The sequence below is a fragment of the Sycon ciliatum genome, chromosome 10, assembly GCF_964019385.1.
Source record: "Sycon ciliatum chromosome 10, ocSycCili1.1, whole genome shotgun sequence".
Classification (NCBI taxonomy): Eukaryota; Metazoa; Porifera; class Calcarea; order Leucosolenida; family Sycettidae; genus Sycon; species Sycon ciliatum.
In genome coordinates, this window is record NC_088652.1 from 12,617,722 (window position 1) to 12,640,860 (window position 23,139).

Genomic DNA, 23,139 nt, shown 5'->3' on the forward strand with positions numbered 1-23,139 from the left:
ATACTACAACTTAATAGTACCGCTTTGGCCGTATGCAATTAGGCTGTGTTTACATGAGGCGTTTCAACCCGGGTTGAGTTCGACCCGGGTCAGATTTCAACCCGCCATGTGCACAAAGTGAATGGCGAGTTGACATGACGTGGTTGATTTCAACCAGGGAGTCGTAAAAGCCCGGGAGAGGACACGGGATGCGCGCACGCGGACGATGTTTGCCTCGGCCAGAAAGTGAAGCACGCTAGGCCGGCGCGGCCGGATCTGCTCGATCCACGGCGCTGTGCTCGTCTTCTGGGCAAGGAGTCCTAAAATACCAATATTTTTCAACTCGGTGTTGACACCATTATCCGAAACTGGTGGCGAAGGAAGCATAAACATGATTGTGTGTCTGTCTGTCAGACTCAGTATACATGGTACAGGGGGTGGGGAGTTGAGTGCGTGTGTATGTGCACATGTGCTTGTACTTTTGTGTGTGTTTGTACAGTGTTTGTGTGTGTGTGTGTGCGCGCGTGCGTGCGCATTTTTGTGCACAATTCCGTTATGAAGTACAAATGATAGGTTTACCTTTTGTACACTCGCCAAGACTTCGGTTAGATTCACTGAGAACCTTTCTGGCCAACCTGGAGGCTGAGCCTTCCGTTTCCTAAACGGCTTAAGTCACCGCGTACTCAGTATACGAGTAGAAAAGTGTAGAAAATTTTAACAATATTTATAAATAACGACCTGCAACCATGTACAATGTAGATAGATAGGGAACACACATTGTTTTTAAAAGAATCCAGGCAATATCATGAATCATGGAACGAGTGCGTAATAATGCTCTATATTGCGTTTTGACGATGCTGAAGGAAGGGAGCCTTTGCGATTCACTCACAACACACGCACAGAAGTCCACTCGACTGCAATTTCAGTGCAATTTCTGACACAAATTCATAAATCCACGAGTACGAGGAAGCTCAGCGGATCTCAACACGAACGTTCGCCCATCACCTGCAATGGAATATGGGCTGTATGATACGACCAGCGGCTAACACGGGAAGTGGCGTCATTTTCCACAAATCTCGTTTCATTCACAACCATTTGACTGCAATTCAGTGCAATTTCTGCCACAAATTTAACTCAACGAGTACGAGGAAGCTCAGCGGATCTCAACACGAACGTTCGCCCATCACCTGCAATGGAATATGGGCTGTATGATACGACCAGCGGCTAACACGGGAAGTGGCGTCATTTTCCACATATCTCGTTTCATTCACAACCATTTGACTGCAATTCAGTGCAATTTCTGCCACAAATTCAACTCCACGAGTACGAGGAAGCTCAGCGGATCTCAACACGAACGTTCGCCCATCACCTGCAATGGAATATGGGCTGTATGATACGACCAGCGGCTAGCACGGGAAGTGGCGTCATTTTCCACAAATCTCGTTTCATTCACAACCATTTGACTGCAATTCAGTGAAATTTCTGCCACAAATTCAACTCCACGAGTACGAGGAAGCTCAGCGGATCTCAACACGAACGTTCGCCCATCACCTGCAATGGAATATGGGCTGTATGATACGACCAGCGGCTAGCACGGGAAGTGGCGTCATTTTCCACAAATCTCGTTTCATTCACAACCATTTGACTGCAATTCAGTGCAATTTCTGCCACAAATTCAACTCCACGAGTACGAGGAAGCTCAGCGGATCTCAACACGAACGTTCGCCCATCACCTGCAATGGAATATGGGCTGTATGATACGACCAGCGGCTAGCACGGGAAGTGGCGTCATTTTCCACAAATCTCGTTTCATTCACAACCATTTGACTGCAATTCAGTGCAATTTCTGCCACAAATTCAACTCCACGAGTACGAGGAAGCTCAGCGGATCTCAACACGAACGTTCGCCCATCACCTGCAATGGAATATGGGCTGTATGATACGACCAGCGGCTAACACGGGAAGTGGCGTCATTTTCCACAAAATCTCATTTCGTTCACCCCCAAAAAAGTGAAGTACAATTAGGGATTTATCTTGCATTTCCATCGCCTCAGAATAAATTAACTTCGATAAACTGAGAGAGAATGAGTGAGGCAGCTGGAAGAATTGAGGATGAAAATAGAGATCAGAAGACTCGACGGAGCAATCGTCTCCGTGCTCTGAGAGAAATCGGAGAATGTCCCAATTAGTATTTCAAGAAGACATCACAATTTTGAAAATAATACTTTCCTTGCCTCGCAACACCGTTCCCTGGCAGCGTTCCCCGGCAGCGCGAGGCAAAGATGTTTTCTGGGAATGTGTGCCGTGTCCTCTCCCGGGCTTTTACGACTCCCTGATTTCAACCCTCCCCCCATGGGGAGGGTTGAAACCAACCCGGGTCAAGAAAATCGTACAAACGTACTTCTGTGCGTATCTCGCGCCAGGTTTGAACAGCACTGCAGATGCAAATTTCGCGCGAACGGTTTCACGTGACCATGCAGGACTGTAGAAGTGGACTTTTGGCGGCATATCAGTATTTGACCCGGGTCAACTGTCTTCATGTAAACGCTCACCTCTTTTGTCTATCGTACAGACTTTCAACCCGGGCTGAACTCGACCCGGGTTGAAATTTCTCATGTAAACACAGCCTATCAATCATGAATGAGCTGCGAAATTTCATCGAAAATACCCCCCCCCCCCGGGGTTTGTACGACTACAGCCAGGGAGTGGGACGGGACATGACATGACAGTGGTTTGTCTCTCTTTTGTCTCGTAGCAGGGTGTATCGTACATCTACATGTGTACGTGTAATAGACCGTTTCTACCGTCACACTCCGATCTCTCTGTACTACAGGGATCCGTTCCGCACAAACTGGTTGTCGGGAACTGGATGGTGCACAGGATGAAGAGCTCAAACAGCCAAAGAGGGCAAGCAAAGAAAGCAATGGTGAAAAATACAGTCAAGTAAATTGGAAAAGTCAAATCAAACAAATAGGAAAATCCAATTACAAAAGAAAAGAATCAAGCCAGGAATACCAAAAAAACAAAGAGCAAACCCGCATCCGCAAGCACTCCTATAGCTCCTGTTTTGGCGGCTCTGGTTTGCAATTTGGTGAACGGTTCAGCACGCGCGATAAGCATTTCAGAACTTTGAACTTTGAACCTTTGAACCAGGAGTACTCACTGCACTGCATGCATTGACCAGACGCTATATTCTTCTTCTCTTCAAAAGTCGTAGACTTTAGCACTACAGTTTGTGGACCTTGACCCTTGCAGTAATTGTTCTGTTTGTCGGGTCGCGGTGGTTGCTCGATGTACGTTTGCCTCCAAGAACGAGAACATATCGACGGGAGTGGGGAAGTTCTCACTTGGTGTCAAGCTGCGAATGCGGGATATGTTCATAAAATAATAGCGAGAGTCAAAGGAGTTTGAAGCTAGATCCCCGTTGTTTGGCAGAACAAAGGAGGCTGTTATCCTGTCCGCTTCAGGGCGCGTTCGACGAATGAGAGGTAAGAAAAATTATCAGCCGTTTCGAGCCTCAGGGGCGACACGGACTTCTACCTCAAGTTAAAAAAATATTGTGGTCAATAGTCCTGGGTTCTTCCGTTGCAATGTCGTTGTAGATCTGAAACTCCTTGCAGGCCCCGTCTAATTGAGTAAAGAGTAAGAAATTCACAAAAATATGCCGGTTGGAAATTCAAATTTTACACAAAACCTCACAGTAATCCCACATACACACACAGGCATAGAACGCTCTGACTTTTAGTCTCAGGGAATAGTGCAATACTCAAGCCTCAATGCTTCTTCCCGGGGCACCTGTATACTGTTCTTTTGTGCCAACAATGCACGTCAAGGGATCGGGGAAGACGGGGAATGGTGTGCTCTCTCTGTACTTCAATTGCATATCGGAGCTTCGAGCTTCGCGTACATACAGTAAAACCTGTCTAAGACGACCGCACAAGGGACCTTCAAAATGTGGTCTCTGTCACCAGGTGGTCGCCTTATCCAGGGTCAATTGACTGGAAATAGCACCCCTTGGGCCTGGATGCGGTGGTCTTCTAGAACAGGTGGTCGCCTTATCCGAGTGGTCGTCCTGACAGGTTGTACTGTAACAGTGTACAGCAACCCGAAATCGGGGTTTCCTTTGCTCGAGATAGCATTTTCAAAACGCAGTTTTACTGAAATTTCAAAAATCAAATCTTGGTAAAAGAAAACTGCCCACGCGTGATCCATCTGCTCAAACGCGGGAACTCTAGCTTCTTCTTCACCCTTTTTTCAGCGCATTATAGATCTTATTGGGAGGGTACCAGGGTGGGACTGTTATGTCTTCGCTCTCCGCTCCTCATACAATCCTCACTTCACATCACAATGCATCATTGCATGTGAAATGGGCAATTCCGTGCAGGTGTGAGGGTTTGTGTAAAATTTTGCGAAATTCTTATTCTTTAGGCGGGTTCCGTAAGAATCTGTAAGAAGTCGCAGACCTACCAGGGCTTTGTAGATCTACAATGCGTGTGAACAGAATGCACACAAATAATGTATTATCCCAGTTCTGCAAGCTTACAATCATATGCTCAAGCGCAGAGCTCTGCCCTAGTCTCTTTTTCTCTTTCTTTGCTCACCTATTGCTCATTACTTCTTTTACAGATTTGGTATTATGGAAAGTTTGGAAACCCCGTCGATAGGCGAAAGCCTTTGGGGAATCCTTAAACAATAAAAATTACAAAAAAATTACAATAGTAACCAATAAGCGGAGCGGAGACAATACCTTTATTCCCGTAGCTATGCAGAAGACGTTACTTCAGTAACGTCTGGCGCTAGCCAGGGTCCACACAGCTTTAATTTGGTGTTTGTTTGTTTGTTTGTTTGTGTCACGGCTGGAGCTATCCCGTATCTGTCCCGTATCTGTGACTACAAAGGCTCTACAGGATTGTACATAACAGCTGTCCACAATATTTGCGGGCTCCTGTATCTGTCCCGTACCGTACCAATATTCGTCGTATTATGTATACGACTCCCTAATGTAGAGGGAGATTTGGAAAGAAATAGGGAGACAAGGAGGAAATTAAATTAGAATAGACGCCGAATAGGTGATAGGATGCGTCAGCATAAACATACTTTGGAAGAGAGATCCCGTCGTCTCCAAAATAAGCGTGCACGAGCGATTCAGCGCCGGTCACAGGAAACGTCGGAAGAGAGATCCCGTCGACTCCAGAACGCCCGTGATTGGCAGAGTCCGCCGGTCCCAGGCAACGTCAGGACAGACATCCCGTTGAGTCCAGAACGCCCGTGATCCGCAGAGTCTAAGCCGGTCCCAGGAAACGTCAGGACAGACATCCCGTCGAGTCCAGAACGCCCGTGATCGGCAGAGTCAGCGCCGGTCCCAGTAAACGTCAGGACAGACATCCCGTCGACGCGCAGAAAAACTTAATCTGCAGCCTCTTTTGCCGTCGGACAGGATACGTATTCTAGGAGATTGTAAAGTTATGTAATGTCCAAATTTCGACGTGAGCAGCAAGTCACTCGCCTTGATTTTTCGACGTGCGAGCCAAATAACGCGAGCTGAACTTTCGCGTCGCAGACATCCCGTCGACGCGCAGAAAAATTAAATCTGCAGCCTCTTTTGCCGTCGGACAGGATACGTATTTTAGGAGACTGTAAAGTTATGTAATGTGCTCCACAGGCAACCATGCATTCGGCGTCGTCATTGGCTCAACAGGTCAATGTACATGTATTGCTACAAAAAGGCCAGAAAATCCGATTACTGTATTAAAATCAACTAATTTCCGCTGGCGATTTAATTTCGCTGATTTCGCCGCTTGGTACCAACCGGCCAAAGTAAACCGCAGGCCAAAGTTTGTCATATAGGCAAATGATACATGATTGAGCAATGGATGCATGTGAGAGCAAAGATACCGATCGATTTCAAATTTGACGTGAAATTGCGCGTCACGTCGGAAATAACGTTCATCTTAACCTCTATAATAGAGAGGTTTCTATTTCTCATCGGCCAAAATTTGTTGATTTACAGTATAAGGAGATAAAAAGAAAAGAAGGAGCAAACGAAAAGTAGATGATTATTAGAAAAATAACAATCTGCAATAAATTCTGCAAATACTTTTGCCTAACTCATAATATTCAAACCGATTGAAACGTTTTTGCAATACAGTGATGTGGCCAATCAACGGAAAAAGACATTTCCATCAGTTCTTATAACATGTACGATGAGCTAGGCAAAAAAGCATAAAAGCATAGCGTAGGGCCCTGAGCTTCCAAGCTCTCTCGTTATAGCAATCAGCAGATTCAACGAAGCGGACATTGGACATAGTGATCAACAAGAATAAAATATGGATAAAAAAAATTTCTAACAAGTTTTCTACAGACATTTATCAGGAGAGTACGTCTCGCCGTTTCTTTCTTATAAAAGCACGGGTGACCCCGATTGGCCCATATGTTGTAGTCTTTTGGACGCTGAGTCGACTGGTTTTGGTCCGAGAAGGCTGCAATGCAGGGTTCGGCCCTTATATTCCCAATCGAACATGGTTGAATAAGCGGGCATGTGCTCATGCGTACACCAGTCATCCGGTGATCCTGGCTTTTATAGCAACGAAATGGCGCTTTCGTGACTTCCTGAAATAAAGATTATTAGGCGAGACCAAAAAAATAGAGATTCCCGGGCCCTCCCGCAACAAAATCGAGCCAAGTCCAATTTTTTTTGAACAGTTCATGCATGTACAGTACTGATCGTGTGAGTAGATCTGTGACGTGGAGTCACACAAACCCGAGCTTGTACGACTCCCTGATCTACAGATCAGGGCCATTGTTGGCCGAAATATAGAAAAATTGAACGGGTTAACCGCGTACCTAGTACCTACCTGTTGTCTGCAAAACAAATTGAATAAAAATTACCGAAAATGCTGGAAAAAAGTTCAACATGGCATGCACACATATAGTCATGTACATACATGGAAAAAAAAATAAAAAATAAAATTCGCCCGCCCACACCAATTTCACATGGGTCCTGCCCGGGAATCTCGATTTTATTTTGGTCTCGCCTTATTATTATATTTTGCATACAAATCCCCATTTAGTAGGGCCCAGTCAACCGGTTTCGGTAGAAGTGGCGAGTTCGATTGGGAATAAAGAAGGAAGGGAGCGTCTCAGCTTCCTCGGACCAGGACCATTCGACGCAGCACCCCCGAAGACTACGTTACTAGTGAACATTTGATTTTCGGCATTCAGTGACCGTGTGTACATTGGGGTATGCTAAGGCGCCGGTCACACATGCAGGCGGCGACACCGCTTTTGCGGCTGCCTCCAACACGTTGGCAGTGGGCGCTTTTGCGGCTCTTTTCTGCCGGTGGTCACACATGCAAAGGCTTTGGTACGCACGCAGCTTCACGGGTCTCCACAGGTGTCGTAAAACTTTTCTCTGAAAAAGACTGTAGCCTCAAAATTCTTCAGGAAGTTACCTGCTTTGTTGCATTTTGACTGAGTTGGCTGTTTCATTTTTAATTCCTATCACTGTTGTCTTTCCTTTCCTGCGCTGGTATGGATCGCAGAAGCGCCCAGAATCGCCGACTACGTCGTGACCAGCGACTGCGGAGAGCTATGGAGATTGCCTCAATATTCATGTTGTTCAATTTCTCTTCGTTTGAATCTTGCGGTAGCTCCTTGAGCATCGGTGGACGCCTGAGTCGAGTCCCATGTCGGATGGGACTCGACTCAGGTGTCATGGTGTCTTGTCTTGACCTCGAAATAGAGGGAGAGGAGCAGTTGCTCTTGGTCAGCAGTCCACTTCATGACGAGAGATGAAAAACTAATTTTTCCAAGATCCAACAACGACAACGCCGCAAAAGTTGCACTACCGCTTTTGTGTTTCGCCACCAATTTTTTGGTTGTGGCGCTTTTGAGATTGCCGCCGTGGCGCCAGGCGCAGTATCCATGGTGATCCGGGGATATCCCAACTTTTGTGGTGCAGCTTTGGTGGTGTCGCAAAAGCGCCATGCATGTGTGACCGGCGCCTTATGCTATGGCTTGGTGACATTCTGGCCTGGTTGTTCTGCGACGCTCCGCTCTTCGGCGCGCCAACAGTACTGTATAAATTTATCTTGCAGAAGTGAGCACACATAATAATTATCTGTGTTCTTCTACAAATCTCCTGTACTTGCCTCAGCTACCAGCAACAGTTTGCCCATGTCTAGTGGCCAGAGAGCCGCCAGAATGCAGTCATCCGGCCGCAGGTGTTTTCTTCTGCTGTTTACCGTGTGGATATTGTCCCGCAACCCAGCAATGTCGCAAGGTAAGCACCTCCTTGAAACACACAGGGGAAAATTGCGAATGTTCTTCATCTTTTATTGAGTGTCAAGCCGTACGGTCAGACGGGAAGGCAGAAATGCTTGTGTATCTGGTGAAGTAAAATAAGAAAATAAAAAAAATGTTACGAGTTATGACAAACTGTCTACCAACGTCACCAGATCTTATACAGTCAGCGAGTGCGACAAAATGGCACAAAACTGACAAGGAGTACTGAGACATTCGGCGACCTGACACCTAGCTCCAACACTTCTCCAAGGCGCAAACCAACAACCTTCCAACTTGGAAGGCTCAGGCTCGGAAAGGTCCAAGAGGGGAAGGAAAGTGCAATGAAGAAGTGCATGAGCTGCGCGCCACGGCAACAAAGAATGCCGAAAGTTACTGGATGATGACGGAACTAGTAAGACTATTGGACATACCAGCCTTACTACAACTCGACGACGCAAAGCAACAGACCACCCAACTTGGGAGGCTCAAGTTTATGTAATAAACATAGAAAGGGGTTATTCGTTGCGCTTTCCTTCCCCTCTTGGACCTTTCCGAACCTGAGCCTTCCAAGTTGGAAGGTTGTTGGTTTGCGCCTTGGAGAAGTGTTGGAGCTAGGTGTCAGGTTGCCGAATGTCTCAGTACTCCTTGTCAGTTTTGTGCCATTTTGTCACACTCACTGACTGTACAAGATCTGGTTACGTTGGTGGACAGTTTGTCATAACTCGTAACATTTTGTCCTTTCTTCATCATAAAAAAAACAAGCGAACAACAGCGAACCATGTCAGTAGCTCTCATCAATATTGTGTTAACTGTTGCCTATTATGACTCACGGTCATTGTGGTTTTATTAGTGCTGGGCAGCAACGGATAACTTGTAAACCTTTGGTCCTCCTTCCTAGATTATAACCCTTGACTCTCCCACCAAATCCAAATTGTCCATGATTCTTCTGCTTGCCATTACCTCCTTGTTTGAAGATATGTACTATTCTAGTGATCTTAATTGATTCATGTTGTCCATGTGTTGTTCTGTTTGCGTCTGTTGCTTGCCTGCCTGTTCAGGCTCACCTTCTCCCCAGTGCAATGGACCCAGCCTGCAGAGTGTCTATGTGGCTGAGGGCTCACCGGCCGGTACTGTCGTGGCAGTGTTACCAATGCCGCCCATCGATCTTCTCAGCTTCTTCCCGACGATCAGCGACAATGCCACGGGAGCGCCCACCACCGACCTGCTCGTGAATCGCTTTGATGCCAACGCCAAGACGGTCGTGCTGAGCACGGCTGTCCCCGACGCCGAGTCCGCTCGCGATCTCGACACGGAGTTCTCGCTGACAGTGAAATGGTCCGGTCGCACTAGCTCATGTGTCACGCATGTCAATGTGCGGCGGCTGGCCGCGCCGTCCATGAAGAAACAGGACGGGTTTACCCCCTCCGGGGAGGTGAAGATCCTTGACGGCACTAACGGCGATGTTCATCTGTTCACATTCGACTTTCAGGTATCACGTGCAGCTGCGGGCTTGTCCAACGTCACGATCTGCGATAGCGACAATTCAACTGTGACCTCGATCATGCGCATCTTGAGGTGTCCCTACCACCGCTGTTGGTATGTGATGGCGAACTTTGCTGGTCTAGCCGGCGCTTTCACCGACCCCGGCCGCGTTCAGCTGAGTATCTGCGCCGAGGACGACATGGTCCGTACCACCGCTAACCTGGCACCGTCACATTATCATGCCCTCCACAATGGCCAATCCAGGACTCCGATCACTGTAGAGTTTGAAAAAGGTGAGGGCAAGCATGTTCCACAGTGAATTAGGCTGATTCCAAGCCGCGGAGATGGATGCGAGTGAAGTCTCGAGGCAACAAAGGATGCTGACCAGGGGTGTCGGGCACGCCACGGTCTCTACGGTATTAGCCAAGCCACTCTGTGTCCCAGCACCCCGTGAATCAATAAAATGCACTGATGCGGGCTCTAAATTTCGGGAAATTGCTCATTGGAGCCACACCAACCCCACCACGAGTATACTGCACTAAAGTTGGCTGATAGTACCACTCTAAACTACCCCCCCCGGTGACTGCTTCTGTCATTTTTGTTTGGCCTAGGGTCTCCTGTTTGTACTTTTCGAGCGTGAACGTTGATGCAAGTTTTGACAGGTGCTGTTTCTTTGTGCTCATTGTTCGTGTGTTTGTCAGAGTACACACTAGTATTGGAAGCCTGGAATAGGGCGTATGGGTCCAGCATTGCCATTGCCAGCATGCTCTGGTAGCCTGCTCTCGCCCATGGCTTGGTGGTGTCTGGCTAAGTGAAGTTAACCGGTGTAGCTACTTCAAGCAGTCGAGTTTGTTTTGCTTCAATGTCATGCGTGTGTGTGTATGTGTTTGTGTGTGTGTTTGCGTGTGTGTGTGTTTGCGTGTGGGTGGGTGTGTGTTTGTGCGTGTGTGTGTGTGTGTGTGTGTTTGTGTGTGCACATGTGTTTGTGTGTGTGTGTGTGTGTGCGCATGTGTGTGCGTGCGCATGTTCCTGTCTCTTGCAGGCCACTTCTGCCAAACGGGTAATGTCACGTGTCAACCTAATTCACATTGCGTTGGCAAGGGTAACAGTTCCGACTGCCTCTGCAACGCCGGTTTTACACAAGTGGAGGATAAATGCATAGGTAAGGCAGAAAGAGACAGACACACAGACACACAGATAGACAGACATATAGACAGATAGATAAAGAGTTAAATAGAGAGACAGACAGATAGATAGATAGAGATATAGAGACATAGAGACATATAGAGATAAAGAGATAGATAGACCAGACAGACAGACAGGCAGAGAGATAGAGAGATAGTAAGTTTATGAATCACTTAAAAAAATTACCAACCAACATTAGCTCTCGTACATTAGTAGTGACAAGATCATGCTCTATCCGGGGTGCCATGAGATATTTTTTAAATGTTTGGTCGTGAAAACCTGGTCACTTTCCAGACCACCCCCGCTTTACAACAACATGTTTGTCGAGAAGTGTCTAACGCTGTTTTCGTGATTTCCTTCTTTCTCTCCAGTTTGGTTTGGCGGTGCTGAAGAGCTGCCAGGGCATGACAATTGCAAAGCCAATGAGTACTTCACCGTGCCAAGCAATTACACGATAGCCACCGCCTGGGCAGACTACGCGTATGCAGAACGCGCCTGCTCCGACTTTGGCCTAGTACTGCCGTCAGTGAGCGTGGCACCGCGCTGCTTGCACGACTTTGTCTTCGGCCTGCTGCTGCCCGACTCGAGCCAACGGCACGAGATGGTGTGGGTGCAGCGCGCCGACGGCACACTACTGCAGCGCAGCTCGCGTGGACACACGTACGCCGCATCGCGGACCGCCACCGCCAAGCTCGTCTGTTACAGTAAGCGGCGGCGAATTTCCTGTCCCAATTTTCTACTGAATTTCGTTCTGCCGGGCCGTATTTAGAATGGCAGTTGTGTGTTGTGTGCCGTTCTACAGGACCTTTACCGTAAAAATCGTTAAAAAGTGCACGTCCGAAATAGACACCCTTCATCTTTTAATCTGTTGCACCCAAGTTCGGCCAGATGAAAATACTACCCGTACGGGTTTAACCACGAAATTTGAAAATAGGTACGTGCCTATTTACGTATAGATTATAACAAGGGACCGAGTGTGTATAGAGATCTATAGTAGTATAGTTACCATATTGTGGTTAAACCCGTCCTAACTTTTGCGTGGGGCACAAAACAACTTTTGATCTCGACGTGCGCATAGCGGTCGAAATGTTTCTCCAGCGCATGCCATAGCATGCACATATACATGTTCTGCACGCAAAACCATGCCTATACTTGTTTCTAAATAACCGACGAGGAGACAACAGTCGTAAAATAGCAATGAAAAATATCAATTGTGCACTCATAATCATGTATAAACAATTAAAATGAAACAATTCCAGAACGTTTTCGTGTGACCATCATCAGCGGAACATCGTCACATAGTAAGAATCACTAAAACAACCAGTTATATAGCTAGAGTAACATGATAAGAAGCGTGAGAATGCAGCACAGCTAGCGGTTATGCATAACGCGTGTAGTGTGAACCTTTGCAGTGTATCTGAGAATGGTAGCAGTTGCAGGTGTTGGAAGCTGTATATATTCGCACACGTGACCCTGTTCTATGCAAGCAAAAAGAAAATGTTGTAGCACTCACACTTTTTAAATAATACACACTCACCAGTTTTTGTTCACACGCACTCACAGCTGCCACATTCATCTACTGCTACCATTCTCAGATACACTGCAAAGGTTCACACTACACGCGTTATGCATAACCGCTAGCTGTGCTGCATTCTCACGCTTCTTATCATGTTACTCTAGCTATATAACTGGTTGTTTTAGTGATTCTTACTATGTGACGATGTTCCACTGATGATGGTCACACGAAAACGTTCTGGAATTGTTTCATTTTAATTGTTTATACATGATTATGAGTGCACAATTGATATTTTTCATTGCTATTTATACTTGTTTCGGGTAGTATTTTCATCTGGCCGAACTAGAGATCTATAATAATAATAATAATATTAACTGGTTTGAGGTAAAGAGACAAACGGGAAAAGTCTGAAGAAAAAATTGACTGCCACCACCAGGACTCGAACCAGGGACCCTCGCTTGTAGCCAGCGATGCTCTAACCACTGAGCTATGGTGTAGTCGTCATCCCAGCAGAGGCCGTTCAACATTTTCTTCAGACTTCGTAACTCACACTTCCTAATAATAACAATAATAATAATACCACAGCACGCGTACAAAGGCCAAAGAACAATGCATGAGAATACACTGAAATTAAGCCAAGTCTGCTAATTTCAGTATAAAAACCGAGGCGAAGCCGATGTTTTGATAACTGGTGTATGTATCCCGATATACACTCGGCCCCTTTGTTATAATATATTTATACACGTACCTCTCCATCTTCACCGTGTGTGGCCTCCTAATGGCTTGTTCCTCGCCGACAACTACTGCTAATTCCCCTTAGTGGTGTATATGGAGATATATAAACCACTAAGGGAGGGCATGCCCAAGACTGTGGGTGTATATGGAGTGAGGTATAAGTGGTTTTACGATGGCAGTCATGCACTATGTGTTGCTTTACGGGACCACATGCAGCATGACTGTGATGTCCCTCTCATCGTATATGCACTTGAGTGCGGCACACCTGCTGAAGCGTCACAGCAGGAGCGGAAAGCACCATGGTCCAGGACGTGGCTGGTCCACCTCTCAGGGGGTGCACGATCAGCTGATGACAATATTCTTCTTCCCGCAGTCTTTGTACATACCGTTTGCAAGTGGAACTACATTACAGCTATACCGTATGTCAGCGCTTTCAAAGCCATGGCCTTATGTTCGAAACACTGCTGCTTTCCTAACTTTTTTAGATGCAAAAATGACTCACCCACTACGCCAAGCCATAAAAGTCAAAGCCTACACATAAATTTCACTCTAAATCCCCTTGTTCACCCTTCCTGCTGGGCTTTAAGTTTGTTAGTAGAGTACTTATTTCTTCATTTTTACAAAACACACTTCAGATGTCATTTCATTTATGAAGCCCATGGCTTTATAGCTGAGACCGGCTTTATAATGGAATATACCTCCATGGCTTTAAAGGTGCAGACAAACATGCACTGTAGGTCCTGCTACATCCCAAAATGCATTCATAAGTGTAGTTACTTGAGTATGTGATCGATCACCGCTCGGTAGGGGTGAAACGATTAGTTCGAATATTCGAGTATTCGTTCGAAAATTTCAAACGAGCGAGTATTCGAAATTTTGCACTCGATCGTTTTTTTTTTTTTTTTTTTTTTTTTTTTTAGTATTGGCATTGTATTTTTCAAAACCTTTTTGTTGTACCACTGGTCCACTGGTATGCATGCATTATGCATGGTTTGAGTCAGTATTTTAAGACTTCGACGATGCGATCACCACGGCAAGTAACGTTCTGAGATATGAAAGTACTGATGAAAATCGTTACTTTACACTCTGTACAAGACATTGGCGCCTTTTGTTCTATGTTCACAGATAATTTCTTTCGAATTGGTCGAGAACTCGCAAATCTAGTGCTTTTGAATTTTGATAAAATACTCGAAATAATCGGATACTCGATCGAATATTATGAACGAGTGATCGATTGGTCAAAATAGATACTCGTTTCACCCCTACCGCTCGGTCAAACTTGATCCGAGAGGGCTCCGAGTTGTTCGAACCGACCACCGAGTGCCTCTGCTATCAACTAGATCTTTCAATGCTGAATTTATCAGTGCAATAAAGAATAGAATTGATGCAGACATGGCCAGACAACATCGAGTTTAAAGAATTATATTATTGTTGAACGAATTTGCCAAAATCGATTTTCGAGTTTCCATTTCGTCAGTTGATAGTAGGGAGGCTTCGCTCTACACAGTTACGTATGAAAATAACGTAGGAACTGCACGGAATCCTCATACGTAAAAATCAGCGCTGTTGGGTTTCGCTCTACGTGATTTCTCCACAACTGCTAAACATGCGTTGTTGCTTTGGAGACGCGTTGGCTGCATGCGCCCACCGCATGCACCATGACCCGAAACGGCGTTTCCATTATATTTTCCATGTGGTGTACGGTGTGTGTACCTTGTGTTTCGCGCGGCTTGAACGTTGCCATGGACAAATGCGGAAATGCGAAAAAGTATTTCAAATAGTCCTACGGAGGACCCAACGTAGGAAACAGCTTTCCTACGGAAGTCCGTAGAGAGATTTAAGTATGAAAGTTGCCCTCGCTCCCCGGCGCGTTCGACATGCGGATTTTCATACGTAATTACGCAGAGTGAAACCTCCCTAGTATCGGAACTGGGGCGCAAGTCTGGAGTAGAAATATGCCCCTCTCGGGTTCGAGCCACCCTTGTGCAGAACTTTTTCTTCTTCTTTTTCTGGACTGGTTTTGACAAGAATAGCTTGTAAGATTGCCTGGCAAAGTATGTTCTGGTGGCCACAGCATCATGAAACTTGGTAGGTACTTTCCAATCAACTTGAAGACCATCCTTGACTAATGTCAAGTGAATCCATTTAGCAGTTTCAATTTTTTTGATGGCAGTAATAATTATGTGAATTGACCTCAAAATTCACAAATTGATAGCACTGGACAAAGTATGTTCCGGATTGCTGCAGAAGGTCATAACAGACTCTTTCCATTCCTATTATTTTTAAAGCTATCCCTCAGCTGGTCGCAGTGTCCTACAGGATAACTAGGCATTGCATGCATCTAGTACGATACTACTCAAATGTTTAATGTTCTTTTTATGAATGAACGCGTTGTTGTGAAGTCTTTTTTCATTGCGACACCTCAAATTCCACTGTACATTAGAAGAATCAATTTGGCAAGCTTTGATAAAAAACATGTCGGGCCATTTTTCATTTATGGTCGACTTTACTTCATAAAAGAGCCAATTTGCGCATTGGGGCCATCTCTGAGTTCATGTTCTGTTGTTGATATTGATGGAAATCCTGCAAAACCTCCCACAGGACACTTCTGTAGTAGACGGACTTTCTACCGTATCATACCGTATGTACCGTATATCGATAGACTTACCATATCATGTATATAGTACCGTACTGTACGTTATTTTGTGTACGCCGTGTGTACGTTATGTTGGTGCATGCCCGTGTTGCTGTGGTATAAAAAGCAGTCTTCGTCTTGAGTTCGTCATGTCTAGTTGTGTTTCCGTAGTCGTCTTGAAATAAACAGTCTTTCAAATGTAGTTATCGTCGTCCCTTTGCAACCGGTTACGGTCCAATGATGAGTTGGGGGGTCCAGGGGTCCCCCCGGAAATTTTTTTCAAAATACAACCCAAATATGGCACTCGACAGCAATTTAACAGATTTCTTGGTGCTGGAGTGTAGCAAAGATATAAGCAGCTCCATTCACCCACAGAAAGGTACGGGCGGTTGGAACTGATTTGTAACTTTTCAACCGGTCGCCAACAATTTCAACCGGTCGAAAACCGGTTGCGGCGGTTCTAGAAAATTCCCTGCTTTGTATAAGTGTGGAGATTGCACGGGACTGGGAGCAGGTGGAGAAAAGGTAGTTACGACATTAGTGGCAGCGGTGATGGAAATTTGTTGTAAACGTCAACTTCTGGATTCGTCCTGCGTGGCCTTCGCTCCCAGTTTCCGATGTCATCTCCAGTCGTCCTACCGTCAAAGCTCCAAGAAGTTCGTACGTCGTCCTCATCCTTCATCATTCGTCTCTCCCGTCTCTTGTCAGTCGTCGAAACTGGTGGTCCCGGACACGACGTAAAACTGTGCCCAGAAGAAAAGCTGAAAAAGAAGGATGGAAGGTGAAGACAAGAGGCTGCAGTGTGAGGATGTCGACGCTGAGCAGCGCTCCTTGAGATGGCGGACGACATGGCAGACGGCGTGAGGAGTTTCGTTGGAGAGAGGGTACGTGTGTTGTGAACGTGATGAGTATGTGAGTTTTGTATTTGCTGTTCTCCTCAATTTTTTTCGTTTATTTATCAGTTGCTCTCCTCGAGGACGAGGGTCATTTTTCTTTTTGCTCTTGATCCGAGATGATGAGTACTAAAGCCGCTTCCACAGATCGCAGCTCGTGGGTTTTACTTTATTAGTCTCTTCTTATTATTTTGTCCTCTCACATTTTAGAATTTTTTGCGTGATTGGTGAGGTGGCGCGAGTGTGATGGTTATAATCAAGGTTTTTGTATGCATTTCCCACGATTGTGTTCCAGCGCGTGAGCTGAAGGTCTGGTTGGTGGGCAGACAGGTTTTTTTGTGTTTTATCAGGTCCTGCGTGAATGGAAGATGGTCTCTGGCTGCTGTGTTGTGCTGCGATACGTTTTTGGGTGATTGGTGTGGTATGCTCCCGTGGCTAGTGTGATCTTTTTTTTCTTCTGTTCTTATTTTTTGAATCAGGAACAATTCAGCCTTTTGAGGAGGCGGCAGTGTACGAGTTGTTTATTTTGGTGTGTGTGAGTGTGTGCCATACATTTATGCAGTTGGTGCACGCATGTTCGTGTATACATGTAGTAGTGAGTCAGTCTTGGTCTTCAGCTTTTTGATGTGCTGCATAGATTGCTACATAGCTTTTGTTTCATTATAATTATTTTGCTGCTTGAGCCTAGTTTAGGTTTACATTAATTTTTGTATTCTGTTCTTGTTTGTTTCCCGAGGACGGAAAATTATTTGAGGGGGTGCAGTGTAGTAGACGGATTTTCTACCGTATCATACCGTATGTACCGTATATCGATAGACTTACCATATCATATATAGTACCGTACTGTACGTTATTTTGTGTACGTCGTGTGTACGTTATGTTGGTGCATGCACGTGTTGCTGTGGTGTAAAAAGCAGTCTTCGTCTTGTTCGTCATGTCAAGTTGTGTTTCCGTAGTCGTCTTGAAATGAACAGTCTTTCAAATGTAGTTATCGTCGTCCCTTTGTATAAGTGTGGAGATTGCACGGGACTGGGAGCGGGTGGAGAAAAGGCAGTAACAACAACTTCCTTATGTCACCCCATGCAATGTACGCATTCAATGCTTCTTATCAAAAGACTGACCAGACAGCTTCATAATAAAGTGTTACTATCCAAATGCGTAAAGTTCGTAAAAATGGCGTTTTTGAAAGTCCCATAATTCCCCAATATTGACGGTAAGTGGCCAATTTTGTTTTGGTATTTCATCTATACACACCCTACAGAACACACTGACGTCTTTGGATGAAGAAAATTCCTGGCCAATCAGACATAATAATAATATCCATATAAAAATCGCTCTGTGAGCGGTTCTAGACATAATAATAATAATAATAATCTTCACTAGTTTGAGGGAAAGAGACAAACGGGAAATAATAATAATAATAATTTGGAAAGGATTGGGAGAACTTCATATTCAAAGGATCAGTCGGGGAAGTGAACTGCCTGAAAAGAGAAAAAAACGCCAGACCCACCAGGACTCGAACCTGGGACCCTGCTTGTCATGAGCAATGCTCTAACCACTGAGCTATGGGACCAGGCTGAACCTAGAAGGCGCTGACAAGTTTTTCACTCCAAAGGCAGCTCACAACACGTGCCACACATACTGATGGCACTTGGGTCTTTTTCCCTCCCCCAGGGGACCAACCACGGTCAGTTTCTGGAAACTACCAGAGGTGAAAGAAAGTGATTAAATTTGGAAAGGATTGGGAGAACTTCATATTCAAAGGATCAGTCGGGGAAGTGAACTGCCTGAAAAGAGAACTTGAAAACGCCAGACCCACCAGGACTCGAACCTGGGACCCTGCTTGTCATGAGCAATGCTCTAACCACTGAGCTATGGGACCAGGCTGAACCTAGAAGGCGCTGACAAGTTTTTCACTCCAAAGGCAGCTCACAACACGTGCCACACATACTGATGGCACTTGGGTCTTTTTCCCTCCCCCAGGGGACCAACCACGGTCAGTTTCTGGAAACTACCAGAGGTGAAAGAAAGTGATTAAATTTGGAAAGGAAACTGACCGTGGTTGGTCCCCTGGGGGAGGGAAAAAGACCCAAGTGCCATCAGTATGTGTGGAACGTGTTGTGAGCTGCCTTTGGAGTGAAAAACTTGTCAGCGCCTTCTAGGTTCAGCCTGGTCCCATAGCTCAGTGGTTAGAGCATTGCTCATGACAAGCAGGGTCCCAGGTTCGAGTCCTGGTGGGTCTGGCGTTTTCAAGTTCTCTTTTCAGGCAGTTCACTTCCCCGACTGATCCTTTGAATATGAAGTTCTCCCAATCCTTTCCAAATAATAATAATAATAATAATAATACCACAGCACGCGTACAAAGGCCAAAGAACAATGCATGAGAATACACTGAAATTAAGCCAAGTCCGCTTCTGTCTCCAGTCAACAAAAAACTCATCCATAAACAAGGTCTGATCTCCATTTCTACTTGTCTGCAGCAAATGCTCGTGCTCCTTCTAGGTCGCTGGCATTCATCAAAGGAATGTCGTGCCCTGCCAGGTCCTTCATGATGGTGGTAGGGAGAGCAGCCGCGGTACGGCCCCTTCATCCACGTGACCCCGCTTGAAAATAGCAGGACATCGCAAGGCAAGGGGTGACTGCTCACTCATCCTCAGCACATGGCCATTGAGGCTACGGCGTCACTTGGCAACAAGCTCCGACAGTGGCTGCGAGTCACATCTGGAATACAGATCATCATTCGTAATTCTGTCTGGATATCGCACTCCCACCAGGTTTCTGAGCTGTCGGCGGTGAAAACAGTTCAGTCGCTGAAAGACTGCCTGGGTTACTCCCCAAGTCTCACAGTTGTAAAGGAGGACAGGCAGCACAAGCGAGCTGTACAGCTTGAGCCTGGACATAGTGACATAGTGTTAAAAAATATACTAACTGAGTGCAAACACAGAGCATTGGGTGATACAGTGCATGTTGTTCGGACCCAACATTGGCGCCCAACTTTACTCGACGCGGAGTACTGCCTCCGCAGCTCACAACCATGAGATATGATTTACGTGTAGTGTTGCTCCCGTCACTGCTGGACTGTCCTTGTTTATTCGTCACCCCTGTCCGTGTTCGTCGTGGAGCTGTGTCGTCGTGCTGTGTCGGCGCGCGGTGTCGTCGCGCAATGTCGTCCTAATTCATACTCAACATTGGCGGCCGACCATTGCTCGGAACCCACGACCCTCGTCCTCTACCGCCCGGCATTTGTCTCGTCGTCAGTCTCGTCTCTGTCGACCTCGTCTTGTCTATGTCTACCTCGTCTCGTCCAAGTCATGCAGGTCAGCTATTTTTCATTATTTCTCTCTCTCTCTCTCTTTTTCGTGCGTCCTACTTCGTCAAATTTATTTTCGGTTTATTTATTTCGTGATTTTTTGTAGTGTGTTTGTGTGCGCGTGTGTTTCCAGCCATCAATATTAGGGGTCCGTTGGTGAGCCACGCTCTATCATTCTGGTTGCAAAAAAAGTGCATAACTAAGCTGTTTAGCCATGCGATTCAGCGAAGCAATACAAACTGTAGTGCATCTAACATGTAGTATAGCACTTTTGTGAGATCCGTGCGTTTTGTGTGTGTGTGTTTTTCTCATCGTCTTAATATTTCCGGCGAGGTCGCGGTTCTTTTTTTTGCTCAGGGGAGGTATGTTAGGTACCTCCTCCCGTACAATCTTACCTACAACCGGTTAACCTTTCCTAAGCTGGCCGGCCTTCATGCACCCGTACTACGTCATACTCACCTTTCGTTCCGTTGGCCTGGGTAGCTACTTGCGCGCCCATGTTTGCCATAGCTACCCAGGCCCTTTATATTGCGTTGTTTTCTCAGTCGAGCTCTCTCTCTCTCTCTTCAATAATCTCGCTCTCTTCCATAATCTCTCACTCTTCAATGTAGTCGTTCCGTTCGTCTTGGTCTCTTGTCTCGTCATCTATAATAAATGTCGTTCCCAATAACTTGTTCCCGTTGTCCGTTGTAATGTCTGGAGAAGATGTCGTCAGTTGTCCTAATTCATACTCAACAATAGCACTAAGTTCACATCTGATAACCAGCTACGAGAACAACTTTAATGAGACTACATGCTTCTTTCGTTTACAAAGAACAGGATTATGCAAACTAATACAGACAGCTTCCAGAGCCTTCAACTGCGTCGCAAGGGGACGGTTGAAATCAACCTGGGGCAAAATTTCAACCTGGGTGAAGCGCAATGTGTCATGTAAATGCGCCAGTCTGTGTTCATGGCGGGTTGAAACTTCACCCAAGTCGACCTAAACCCGGGTTGAAATGCCTCACGTAAACACAGCCTATCTCTCTCTCTCTCTCTCTCTCTCTCTCTCTCTCTCTCTCTCTCTCTCTCTCTCTCTCTCTCTCTCTCTCTCTATCTATCTATCTATCTATTTCTGTCACTCTCTCCCCTTGTCTCCTTGTCTCATTATGTTCTGTTTTGTGTGCTCCACCAGCTGACCAACACACGGGCACAGTTTTGTCGAAGGTTTGCAACGGGAAACAGTTTTTCATAGCAGCAGACGGTACTAAGCCAATGAGCTCTGTTTATCTCAAGTCCCAGCAGCAACATGATCTGAGATGCCCTGCAGATTCCGTAACACGCACTGATCTTAACGCAGACACGTGCGTCTTGGAGTTTGCAAGGAAAGCCAACCTACTGTTCGGTATCCAGTATCCGTCCTTGGCAACCCAATTTGCTGGTCATTCATACAGCCTGGTACCAGGGAACGTGGGCAAAGTGACTTCTTATTTTTATGTGGCCACGGTGATGATGTGCAAAGGTGAGACACATTGTATGGCTTTAAAACCCCCCTGAGCGCAGGTCTGTTTGCCAGTGCGCCACGTATATAAAAAGACAATGGCCACTTGCGAAAGTTTTCAAGCCTTGACTTTGTCAGGTAGTGACATCTTTGTGAGCCACAATTACAGGCAGTGGTCCAGCCGAGTGCACAAAGTCCAACCACATTGGTATTAAATGCTGCTGAGCTAAAAATGGCCAGAGACAAACCACACAAGGTAATAATTATAAATCATTATTACGTCTCGCGCTAAACCTGCTTGTGGAAGGAGGCTAACGGTATTTTTGTTTTAAGGGTTGCTTCTGGCCAGCCTCAGTTCGATGAGCAATGCCATGCTCCAAACTAAACATTTTTTTCTAGATCAAGTGGTCCATAACTCGCTCAGTCTGATCTGTGCGCATGACGTGATCTAGTCGCTACAGTAGCCTACTGCTAGACCTAGTGGCTACAGTTATGAGTAGCCTGCTGCTAGATCTAGTCGCTACAGTGGCCTGCTGCTAGATCTAGTCGCTACAGTAGCCTGCTGCTAGATCTAGTCGCTACTGCTGGTTTAATGTGCTTCCAGTATTGCCATTGTTTCGTGCCATGTTGTGGATCGCTTACCGTATTCACCCACATACATACATACATACAAGTATGGACTCGGATGAAGAGCCCAGGATAAATTTATAGTAAAGAAAAAAAGGACTAACGAGAGAGCTTGGAAGCTCAGGGCCCTACGCTATGCTTTTTTGCCTTGATGACCTAGACAAAAAAAAAGCATAGGGATGTTATAAATTCTTTAAAAAAATCCTTTTTTTTAAGACATAACCTGGGATTCGAACTCGCACTATCGCGCGCCCTGCATGCATCCCCCGATACACTTCGCATACATACTAATTCTTCCAAGTTGTTTCACATTGTGATCTTGCATTTGAAAGCCCTATTTGAATATGCATTGTGGCCAGCCGTCTTTGATGGCACGGTACGGTAGGGGATAGGTACGGGACAGGTACGATCGAGGGTAATACGACACCGTCTCCCGTACCGTACCGTACCATCAAACACAGCTGGCCACATACAGCTGCCCTCATTATTCAAATAGGGCTTTCAAACGCAAGATAATAACGTGAAGCAACTTGGAAGAATGGGTATGAATGCGAAGTGTATGGGGGGATGCATGTAGGGCGATAGTGCGGGTTCGAATCCCAGGATATGCTTGAAAAAAAAATAGGAGAATTGAAAAATTTATAACATCCTATGCTTTTTTGCCGTCAGATACGGATATCGCCAGGCGTGACACAAACACACAAATACCAAATTAAAGCTGTGTGGACTAGTGCTGACCCGAATTTGCCAGCTGAATCTCGATATTTTGCGGCATAATTTTGCTCGTGCATCGTCGAAATTTTGCTTTCATTTTGCTAGGCCACTCGATATTTTGCTCCCTTTTTGCTCCAAAATTTGTGTCACGTGTGAGAAAACTGACCGAAAGTGGGTTACGTGTTGGCAAAAATGAGAAAAAGTGAGTCACGTGTTGGTAAAATTGTGCCGAAATGAGTCATGTGCACCGTATATGTGTAAAATCTCCCAATTCCCAGCCAACACACCGATATTTTGCTC

At 45.8% G+C, this 23,139-nt stretch overlaps 1 protein-coding gene across 1 annotated transcript in view; it reads left to right on the forward strand.

The window, feature by feature from the left end:
* Window positions 1-3,274: 3,274 nt before the first annotated feature.
* Window positions 3,275-23,139, forward strand: part of LOC135826657 (uncharacterized) — a 75,998-nt gene continuing 56,133 nt past the window's right edge. The window contains exons 1-6 of the mRNA XM_065339257.1: window positions 3,275-3,467; window positions 8,135-8,260; window positions 9,321-10,037; window positions 10,787-10,906; window positions 11,301-11,633; window positions 21,193-21,519. Coding sequence (XP_065195329.1) covers window positions 3,461-3,467; window positions 8,135-8,260; window positions 9,321-10,037; window positions 10,787-10,906; window positions 11,301-11,633; window positions 21,193-21,519 — 1,630 coding nt within the window. The 5' untranslated portion in view covers window positions 3,275-3,460. The remainder of the gene's footprint in view (window positions 3,468-8,134; window positions 8,261-9,320; window positions 10,038-10,786; window positions 10,907-11,300; window positions 11,634-21,192; window positions 21,520-23,139) is intronic.